Raw genomic sequence first — 10,366 nt, forward strand, 5'->3', positions numbered from 1 at the left:
CAGTGGTGCGATCTCAGATCACTGCAACCTCTGCCTCCCTGGTTCAAGCAATTCTTCTGCCTCAGCCTCCGAGTAGCTGGGATTACAGGCACGTGCCACCACACCTGGCTAATTTTTGTGTTTTCAGTAGGGATGGCGTTTCACCGGGTTGGCCAGGCTGGTCTCGATCTCCTGACCTTGTGATCCGCCTGCCTCAGCCTCCCAAAGTGCTGCGATTATAGGCATGAGCCACCGCACACGGCCCAAATATTGATTCTTGATTCTTACCCTGATTCCTAGTTTCCTAGCCCAAGCCAATTGCCATTCCCCTTCATTTCATACCGTGTTTCTCTAGACAGTCACGGTGTAGTTAATGCAGGGGAACTTTTTTTGTTATAAGCAAATTCCAGTCCTGCCTCCCTAGGTACAGTGCCAGTCGCCATAATGAAATTGTGAATGCTCCCCAAACTAACTTTTGTCCTTCCTTCCAGCAGTGATATTTACCGAATGCTCTTGCCAGATGAAGAGCTAGGCTCTTGGGTGTAGCTTACAGACAGTCTAAGTTACTCCCAGGGTTTTCTGATCCCATCCAGTAGGCAGGAGTTTTCTAGTTGGCAGCCGTGGCTCTGGTGTCAGATGGAGCCTGAATATGCTCACCTTGGGCAAGTTGTTTTACCTCTTAAAAGCTTGTTTCAGGTAAAGTGGGGTTGATAACAAGAGCTACCTGGAGATGCCCTACCTATGAATGGTTATTGAGGCACACAGCAAGCACTCAGTCAGTATTAGCTGCTGCTAGTAAACAATATTGCTAGGGATTATTGAGGTCAGCTGTGTCCAAGTTCTCGGACGTAAGTACCACATCTGAGAACTGTAGTCTAACACCGGCACTTTGAGGAAGGGGGTGATATTTTCCACTGTCAGATGAGAAGCCAATTAAGGAACTGTGTAACTCTGAACACATCTAATGGCTTTTCCCAGCACTCTTTCTCCCTCAGCCAATGAGGGTTGCATTAGGTGACCTCTGAAGCCTTCCTGTTTGGCACTATGACTGGATGGAAGGAGAGGAATCAGTGAGGCCCAGGGGAATTCTCTTCCTCATCAGAATGGCCCAGGGATTACGCCCCTGCCTTTTGTCATGTATGGATACAGGGGGAGCAGAGGGAAGATTGAAGTCAGGCCAGGCTCAGGCCCATTGGCATGGGTACAGGCCCTCCTGAAGGGCAGAAACTTTGGACCTGAGTCATAGGGAACCCTGATGTTGTCACTAAGGCTACCCATTATTCCCCTCTCTGTAGATGACCTGGATGGACTCCTGAGTGAGCTTCCTGAGGAATTCTTCTGTGGGACCAGTAGTTGAGACTGCCCCAACACAGGACAGGCACCGTGAGCAGCTCTGGGTGTGTCTGGTCACGTCCAAGGGGGAGAAGAAGGCCAGCATGATTGGAGAGTGGACACAGCGGGGGGCTTCTGTGGTTGCTCCCACCCGGGGTGTTTTCCCTGAGAGCCCCCTCATCTCTGCGCTGCCCCCACTTTGGGCCTTCCTTTGCTATTGGCCCCAGAATCTGGCCCGAGACTGGCTCTCCAGCCAACAGGAAAGGCATGTCACCCTCGCCTTGGGTGTCCCTCTCCTGCCTCAGCTGAACTTTAGAGGATATTGGGCCTGGTTTTCTTGTCCCTTCATACCCTAGTCCCTGGACAGCTGAGGAGCTGAAAGAAGCTACACCACAGCAATGGCGGCCTGCCCTTCTGCACAGGGGAGGAGCATGCTCAGGCTTCCTCTGCTTTGTCTCTTCAGATCTGTGGTTGCTCTGCTCATCCGTGTCCAAGGTTCTCAGGTGCAGGACAGAGGTGTGGCCTATTGTACCTTGTTCTGAAATAAAGCAGCTCCTGCTTCTTCTGCCTCCCTTTCCTTTCCACCCCTGCTGCTTCCTGCCTGCCCTGCCGGTGCTGTGTGGCCGCAGAAGGGCTCAGGCAACTGTTTATCTCTTTTTTTCCTTTTTTTTATACTTTTAGACTTCTAAATTCATAGAATTATTGCAAAGAGAGTACAGAGAGTTCTCACATACCCCACACCCAGTCTCCCAGTTATTATTATTTCATTTATTTATTTTTGAGATGGAGTCCCACTCTGTTGCCCAGGCTGGAGTGCAGTGGCGCCATCTCCGCTCACTGCAACCTCCACCTCCCAGGTTCAAGAGATTTTCCTGCCAGCTGGGCGTGGTGGCTCACACCTGTAATCCCAGCACTTTGGGTGGCCGAGGCGGGCAGATCACGAGGTCAGGAGTTCGAGACCAGCCTGGCCAACATGGTGAAACCCCGTCTCTACTAAAAATACAAAAATTAGCCGGGCATGATGGCACGCACCTGTAATCCCAGGTACTAAGAGGCTGAGGCAGGATAATTGCTTGAACCCAGGAGGGGGAGGCTGCAGTGAGCCGAGATCACGCCACTGCACTCCAGCCTGGGCCCTGGGCAAGACTCCGTCTCAAAAAAAAAAAAAATTTTTTCCTACCTCAGTGTCCCAAAGCTACGATTACAGGCAACACGCCACCACGCTGGCTAAATTTTTTTTTTTTTTTTGACATGGAGTTTCACTCGTCACCCAGGCTGGAGTGCAATGGTGTGATCTCAGCTCACTGTGACCTCTGCTTCCTGGGTTCAAGCGATTCTCCTGCCTCAGCCTCCCAAGTAGCTGGAATTACAGGTGCCCGCCACCACGCCCAGCTAATTTTTGTATATTTAGTAGAAACAGGGTTTCACCATGTTGGCAACGCTGGGCTTTAACTCCTGACCTCAGGTGATCTGCCCGCCTTGGCCTCCCAAAGTGCTGGGATTACAGACGTGAGCTACTGTGCCCAGTCTAATCTTTGTATTTTTAGTAGAGATGAGGTTTTACCACGTTGGCCAGGCTGGTCTGACACTCCTGACTTCAGGTGATTCACCCACCTCAGCCTCCCAAAGTGCTAGGATTACAAGCATGAGCCACTGTGCCCGGCAATTTTTTCGAGACAGGGTTTCTCTCTGTCACCCAGGCTGGAGTGCAGTGGCACAGTCATAGCTCACTGCAGCCTCCACCTTAATGGGCTCAAGCAATCCTCCTGCCTCAACTTTCCAAGTAGCTGGGACTACAGGCAGCACCACTATGGCTGGCAAATTTTTAAATTTTTCGTAGAGACAAGGTCTCACTATTGTTGCCCAAGCTGGTCTCAAACTCCTGTGATCCTCCTGCCTTGGCCTCCCAAAGGGCTGGGATTACAGGTGTGGTCTCCCCTATTATTGACACCTTATGTTAGTATGGTACATTTGTCACAGTTGATGAACCATTAATGATTAGATGATTAGACTGGGGTTCTGGGTTTTAGAGAGGAAGACCAGAGGTCAGGTGCCATTCTCGCCACATCTTATCAAGGGTTTATGCTGACTTTGATCACCTGACTGAGGTAAGCTTTGCCAGGTTTCTCCACTGTGAAGTTACTCCTTTTTCTTCTTTCTGTACTGGACCCTTTGGAAGGAAGTCTCTGTGTGGAGCCCACATTTAAGAATTGGGGAATTATGTTCTACCTCCTTAAGGGCAGTTTATCTACACAGTTTATTTGGAATTCTTCTGTGTGGGAGATTTGCGTGTTCTCCCTCATTTATTGATTCATCCATTTATATCAGCATGGACTCACAGGTATTTTACACTTTGGGATATGATCTCAAACTACTTAATTTTGTTGCCAAGCAACTCTTTGTTGCTGTGGCTTCTTTTTTTTTTTTTTTTTTTGAGATGGAGTCTCGCTCTGCCGCCCAGGTTGGAGTGCAGTGGCGCAGTCTCAGCTCACTGCAAGCTCCGCCTCCCAGGTTCACGCCATTTTCCTGCCTCAGCCTCCCGAGTAGCTGGGACTACAGGCGCCCGCCACCTCGCCCGGCTAGTTTTCTTGTATTTTTAGTAGAGATGGGGTTTCACTGTGTTAGCCAGGATGGTCTCGATCTCCTGACCTTGTGATCTGCCCGCCTTGGCCTCCCAAAGTGCTGGGATTACAGGGGTGAGCCACCGCGCCCGGCCGCTGCTGTGGCTTCTCTGTACCACTTTTCAGACTAGAGGTGGACAAGGGGCATGGGTGGGGTGTAAAAGGTCTAATTATACCAAGTTGCCAACCTTATTTTCCTTTCTGGAAGGAGAGTTGGGAAAACTCTCCCAACTCATGGGCAAGAGGAGGCAGGTTAAAGAGCCCAGTTTGGGCCAGGCGTGGAGACTCACGCCTATAATCCCAGCACTTTGGGAGGCCAAGGTGGGAGGATCACTTGAGCCCAGGAGTTCAAGCCCAGCCTGGGCAAGGTGGTGAGATGCTGTCTCTTGAATAAGTAAATAAATAATAAATAGCAGGCTGGGCGTGGTGGCTCAAGCCTGTAATCCCAGCACTTTGGGAGGCTGAGATGGGAGGATCACGAGGTCAGGAGATAGAGACCATCCTGGTTAACATGGTGAAAATACAAAAATACTAAAAATACAAAAAAATTAGCCAGGCATGGTGGTGGGCACCTGTAGTCCCAGCTACTCCCCAGGCTGAGGCGGGAGAATGGTGTGAACCCGGGAGGCGGAGGTTGCAATGAGCCGAGATCGTGCCACTGCACTCCAGTCAGGGCGACAGAGTGAGACTGTCTCAAAAAATAAAAATAAAAAAAATAAATAGCCCTGTGTGACTGCCAGCCCCTCCTGTCTTAGGCTCAGCCTGCGCTAAGCAGCTAGGAGACAGAGGCCTTCCATGGGCATGGGCTTGGCCCTCCTCTGTGGGGAAAGCGTTGATCTCCTTTTCCCAAAGAGACTGATCCCATGGATTCCAGTTATTTGTTGTTGTTTTTAGAGACATGGTCTCACTCTTTCACTAAACTGGAGTGCAGTGTAGTGGTGTGATCATGGCTCACTGCAGTCTCGATCCCCTAGGTTCAAGCAATCCTCCTATCTCAGCCTCCCAAGTAATGGACTACTGGTGGGTGCCACCACGCCCAGCTAAGTAACAAAATTTTTCTGTAGAGATGGGTCTTGCTGTGTTGTCCAGACTGGTCTTGAACTCCTGGGCTCAAGTGATCCTTCCCACCTCAGCCTCCCAAAGTGCTAGGATTACAGGTGTGAGCCACAGCGCCCCACTGGATCCCAGTCTTAAGGCTGAAGTGAGTAAGTGCTTTGAGAACTCCATGTTCACTTACCTGCTGATTACAGCAGGGCCCTGTTCTAGAAGGCTTCTGTGCCACAAGGTCACGGCAAGAGGGGGCTAATTCCTCTGCACCCTGGTCCCTTCACATTCCCATTGGGTCTTTCTACCTGAACCTACCATGCACTTCTTTCTCTCCCACCTTCCACTCCCTGCTAACTCCCCATCTACAATGGGATCTTCCTGCACCTAAACCCCCACAGCTGGGAGTGGCGGCATGCACCTATAGTCCCAGCCACTTGGGAGGCTGAGGTGCGAGAATCGCTGGAGCCTAGAAGGTTGAGACCAGCCTGGACAACATAGGGAGATCTCATCTCTAAAAAAATAAAAGCCCCTCTGTGCCTTGGGCCTGTTCCCCGTTCTCGACACTCATGAGCCCCTGTCTCCCTGCTCAGTCCTGATCAATCCCACGCTCACCTCCTGGCTTCACCACCCCACAGGCTCTGAGCTCCCAGAAGGCAGGCTGGGCATCTGATCACCTGGCCCTTTTCCCTCCAGGTTGAAGTCAAGGCCTCCTTTCTCTGCCCTCAGGCAGCTAACGCTACAGACAAGGGGACTGAATACAGTGGTATCTCAGGACTGAGCCGTTAGGGTACCTAGCTCCTTCAGGCCTGTGTGGCAAGAAGGCAGGGGAGAGGCTAGGCTATGACTGTTGTGTGCCTCAGGGAGGAAGCGGACACCCACCTGCCTTCGTCCCTCTTGGTCCCACCCACCCTTGCCAGATTCTCAACCCTGGGAACCCAGCTGTGGGTGCCCAGCCAGGTCGTTGGTGGGGCAATTAGCACACCGAATGGGTGCCAACAGGGTTAATCACGGCTGCATTTATAGAGGTGCCGTTCTCTGAGAACCTCCAAGCTTTGCTTTGTATGATCTCATTCCTCTTCTGGAATCCCCCACCCTGGAATGCCACCAAGAGGCTGGGGCCAGGCAGAGAATGGGTGAACAGGGAGGTAAGGACAGTGCCAGAAAAAGCCCAGGCTGCTGCCACCCACTTGGGCAGGCAAGTGGATGGACAAGTGTTTGCTCTGGCAGAGAATAGGGACCTTCATTCAATGCGCTACACATAAGAGGCCCGCGTGCCATAAGCCAAGTGCTTGGACTGTGCCAGGGCCTGCTCTGGAGCCCACATCCAGCATGGCAGACCCACATCAACAGCACGGATAGGTGTTTTACAGCGTGCCCCTGATTCCTTCAGGAGTGCAAACTGGGCAGCGGCTGGAACTATAGGAGTCGGGCAACGAGTTGCCGAAGAGACCTCAGAGCAGGTGACCTTAGGGGTAGATCCTCGGGAAGGGGTTGAGGGAATTCTGAGCTAAGGGAATGGCCTGACAGGGAACAGTTGTGGGGAGCCGCGTGTGATGAGGATGCCTATCTTACGTGAGTGGCATGGGGTCAAACCAAGGAATTGGGGGCTTAGTTGAAAAGGGCAGGCCGGGTGCAGTGGCTCACACCTGTAATCCCAGCAATTCAGGAGGCCAACTTCGGAGGACTGCTTGAGGCCAGGATTTGGAGCCCTATTTAAAAAAATAAAAGGAAAGAATAGGTATTGGAAGTAAGCAGAAGTTTTAAAGCAAGAGAATTAACCATTTTAGATCATTCCGGCAGCGGGGCAGAAGGGATATGGCCAGAGGAAGAAACACCGGGTGAGAGGCTGAGTTGATTCAGGTTTAAGGCATTGCATTGAGGGGCTGAACTTGAGGCAGCGCCTGAAAACGTGAGGCTGGGAGCTAGAACCTGCTTGTGGGAAGGGCCTAGGGAGAGGAAGAAATAAAAGACCACTGGGCAAGGCGCTGCTGCAGGGCCAGGAGGCAGGACAGGCATCAGGAGGAGCCCCAGACGCAGAGGGGACAGACCAGCCCTGCCTGCAGGCCGCTGTGCACTGAGTGAGCTCAGGATTCGCAGAACTTTTGAGGCAGTGCCCTCCCCTTCCCCAGCTTGGCAGGCACACCAGCTTGTGTGGTTTCATGGCTTCATTCCTCCCCCTAGAGGCTCCTGGAAGCACAGCTGCTTTTTCTTAAGAGAGAACAGGTCTGTGGCTTGAACATCTCAGGTCCATTCCCAGAGTTTCCAGCTTAACCCCTTGGCTCTCCTCAGGCCAGCCATGTAGCCCCCTTAGCAGCTGGGTTAAAAAAATAAATCAAGAACGATTGAAGGGGCTGGGAACTGTGGCTCACGCCTGTAATACCAACAATTTGGGAGGCCGAGGCGGGCAGATCGCCTGAGGTCAGGAGTTTCAGACCAGCCTGGCCAACATGGCAAAACCTACTACTAAAAATACAAAAATCAGCTGGGCGTGGTGGCATGTGCCTATAATCCCAGCTACTCAGAAGGCTAAGGCAGGAGAATTGCTTGAACCCCAGGAAACGGAGGTTGCAGTGAGCTGAGATCACGCCACTGCACTCCAGCCTGGGCGACACAGTGAGAGAGAAAAAAAAAAAAAAAAAAAAAGGATGATTGAGGGCAGTTTCTACAGACCAGTCTGTCCTGCTTAGAGAATGGGGGAGGCTGCCCAGTGGCTACAGCAGCTGAAGCCAAAAAGTGCACCATCTTTTTTTTTTTTTTTTTAAAGAGATAGAGAGGCGGGGGCGGTGGCTCATGCCTATAATCCCAGTACTTTGGGAGGCCGAGGCGGGCAGATCACGAGGTCAGGAGTTCGAAACCAGCCTGGCCAACATGGTGAAACCCTGTCTCTACTAAAAATACAAAAAATAGCTGGGCATGGTGGTGGGTGCCTGTAATCCCAGTTACTCAGGAGGCTGAGGCAAGAGAATCGTTTGAACCCAGGAGGCAGAGGTTGCAGTGAGCCAAGATTGCACCACTGCACTCTAGCCTGGGCAACAGAGTGAGACTGTCTCAAAAAAAAAAAAAGATGTAGGTCTCAGGATGTTGCCCAGGATAGTCTCAAACTCCTAGGCTCAAGCGATCCTCCTGTCTCGGCCTCCCAAAGTGCTAGGCTTACAGGCAGGAGCCAAAGCACTTACAGGCAGGAGCCCAAAGCACATCTATGTGGGGTTCTGGCTCTGCCTCTCACAAACTGTGACCCTGAGCCAGTAGATTACTTTGCAGATGCTGGGAAGAGCTGCTCACCTACTCAGTAACTCTGCCTTGACCTCCCCTTACCTCCTGTACTGAGATCAGTCCTATCTCCCCCACGTGGGCCAGTGGTGGCTTCTGCCCCCCAGCCAACATCAGAGAGGCTGGAGGCACCTTGTCTTCCTCCCAGCCCTGCCCATCTCCATGACTGACCTTTTCGCGCACCCCGGACCTTGCCAACCCAAGATGCTCACTCTAGAGATGAAGGTGGATGCAGATGCTGGGGTTCAGGGGTGGCCTCAGCTGACGGCCTGCTGACCAACCAAAGGGTATCAGTAGGGGCAGGGGCTGGCCCTCACCCTGGGCTGGGGGTTGGGCCATCAGCTTCTCAGCACCAGGATCATGACTCTGAGCAAACTGTGTTTACCAGAGCAGAGAAGGACCTATTTATAGCCTCAGCTGCTGCTTTCTCTGGCTCACGGTGGAGGGGGCAGGGTGGCTTCTCAGAGCAAGGGAGGTAGTTGGGTTGAGGGAACCTGGCTCTGCCCAGGTGCCACTGCTCCAAACCCTGGGCTCCATCCATGGCAAGGGAGACCTTCCCTTTCACCTCTTCCACGCTGCGCTCTCTCCGCCTGCAGCGGGAGTGGCTGGAATGGGAGGACCGGCGGCGGGCAGCTGCCCAGCAATGCCGGAGCCGCAGGTGCCCGTCAAGTCCCCGGGCCCAACTCACTAGGCCTCACCGTTCCTGCCGAGACCCAGCTGTCCACCATGCCCTGTTCTCCGGGGACCTGCAGCAGGTCCAAGCCCTGTTCCAAGATGAAGAGGCCGCCAACATGATTGTGGAGACTGTGAGCAACCAGCTGGCCTGGTCAGCTGAACAGGGTAGGGAGCACCAGAAGAGGGCAGAAGAGGAGGGAGAAAGAAGGGGAGTGGGTGGGGAGGGGGGAGAGTCTAGGCCCCCCCCTTCTCTGCAGACCACAGACTACAGCAGCCCTTTCCTAAACAGAGATGAGGCAGAGTTAGCAGTCTGTATGTCTTTTAAGAATTAAAAGTTGGTGCGGGCGCAGTGTAATCCCAGCACTTTGGGAGCCTGTAATCCCAGCACTTTAGGAGAACAAGGTGGGTGAATCACGAGGTCAGGAGTTCGAGACCAGCCTGGACAACATGGTGAAACCTTGTCTCTACTAAAAATATAAAACATTAGCATGGTGGCGCACACCTGTAATCCCAGCTACTTAGGAGACTGAGGCAGGAGAATCGCTTGAACTCGGGAGGCGGAGGTTGCAGTGATCCAAGATTGTCCCACTGCACTCCAGCCCAAGCGACAGCATGAGATTCTGTCTCAAAAAACAAAAAAAAAGGTAAAAGTTATATTCTTGGCCTGGGCACGGTGGCTCATGGCTGTAATCCCAGCACTTTGAGAGGCCAAGGTGGGACTACTGCTTTAGACCAGCTTGAGCAACACAGAAGACCCCATCTCCACAGGGGAAGAAAAATACATATGTATATATATGTGCATAAATTCTACTGTAGAGGCATCTGCCATGAATTTTATAACTAGCCCCCAAATCGATTGGGTAGATTTTTTTAAAACTATTTTAAATAGCAGTATGATGAACATCTTTATGTACTTGCCAGATGATATCCTTAGAATATATTCTGGCTAGGCTGGGCACAGTGGCTCACGCCTGTAATCCCAGCACTTTGGGAGGCCAAGGCGGACGGATCACGAGGTCAGGAGATTGAGACCATCCTAACATGGTGAAACCCCGACCCTCCTAAAAATACAAAAATTAGCTGGGCATGGTGGCGCGAGCCTGTAGTCCCAGCTACTTGGGAAGCTGAGGCAGGAGAATCGTTTGAACCTGGGAGGTGGAGGTTGCAGTGAACCGAGATCACACCATTGCACTCCAGCCTGGCGACAGAGTGAGACTCTGTCTCAAAAACAACAAAAAAAAGGGCCTGGTGCGGTGGCTCACACCTGTAATCCCAGCACTTTGGGAGGCCAAGGCGGGCAGATCAGGAGGCCAAGAGATCGAGACCATCCTGGCCAACATGGTGAAATCCCATCTCTATTAAAAATACAAAAATTAGCTGGCCATGCGGTACCTGTAGTCCCAGCTACTCGGGAGGCTGAGGCAGGAGAATGGTGTGAACCC

At 52.2% G+C, this 10,366-nt stretch overlaps 2 protein-coding genes across 2 annotated transcripts in view; both read left to right on the plus strand.

Annotated features, from left to right (window-relative positions):
- Window positions 1–1,872, plus strand: part of LOC105510405 (chromosome unknown open reading frame, human C17orf53) — a 43,207-nt gene extending 41,335 nt beyond the window's left edge. Inside the window, exon 10 of the mRNA XM_011940166.1 lies at window positions 1,275–1,872. Within this exon, the coding sequence (XP_011795556.1) occupies window positions 1,275–1,336 (62 nt within the window). The 3' untranslated portion in view covers window positions 1,337–1,872. The remainder of the gene's footprint in view (window positions 1–1,274) is intronic.
- Window positions 1,873–8,704: 6,832 nt separating this feature from the next.
- Window positions 8,705–10,366, plus strand: part of ASB16 (ankyrin repeat and SOCS box containing 16) — a 21,420-nt gene continuing 19,758 nt past the window's right edge. The window contains exon 1 of the mRNA XM_011940167.1: window positions 8,705–9,089. Coding sequence (XP_011795557.1) covers window positions 8,789–9,089 — 301 coding nt within the window. The 5' untranslated portion in view covers window positions 8,705–8,788. The remainder of the gene's footprint in view (window positions 9,090–10,366) is intronic.

The sequence above is a fragment of the Colobus angolensis genome, unplaced genomic scaffold (assembly GCF_000951035.1).
Source record: "Colobus angolensis palliatus isolate OR3802 unplaced genomic scaffold, Cang.pa_1.0 Scaffold187, whole genome shotgun sequence".
In the NCBI taxonomy this organism is placed as follows: domain Eukaryota; kingdom Metazoa; phylum Chordata; class Mammalia; order Primates; family Cercopithecidae; genus Colobus; species Colobus angolensis.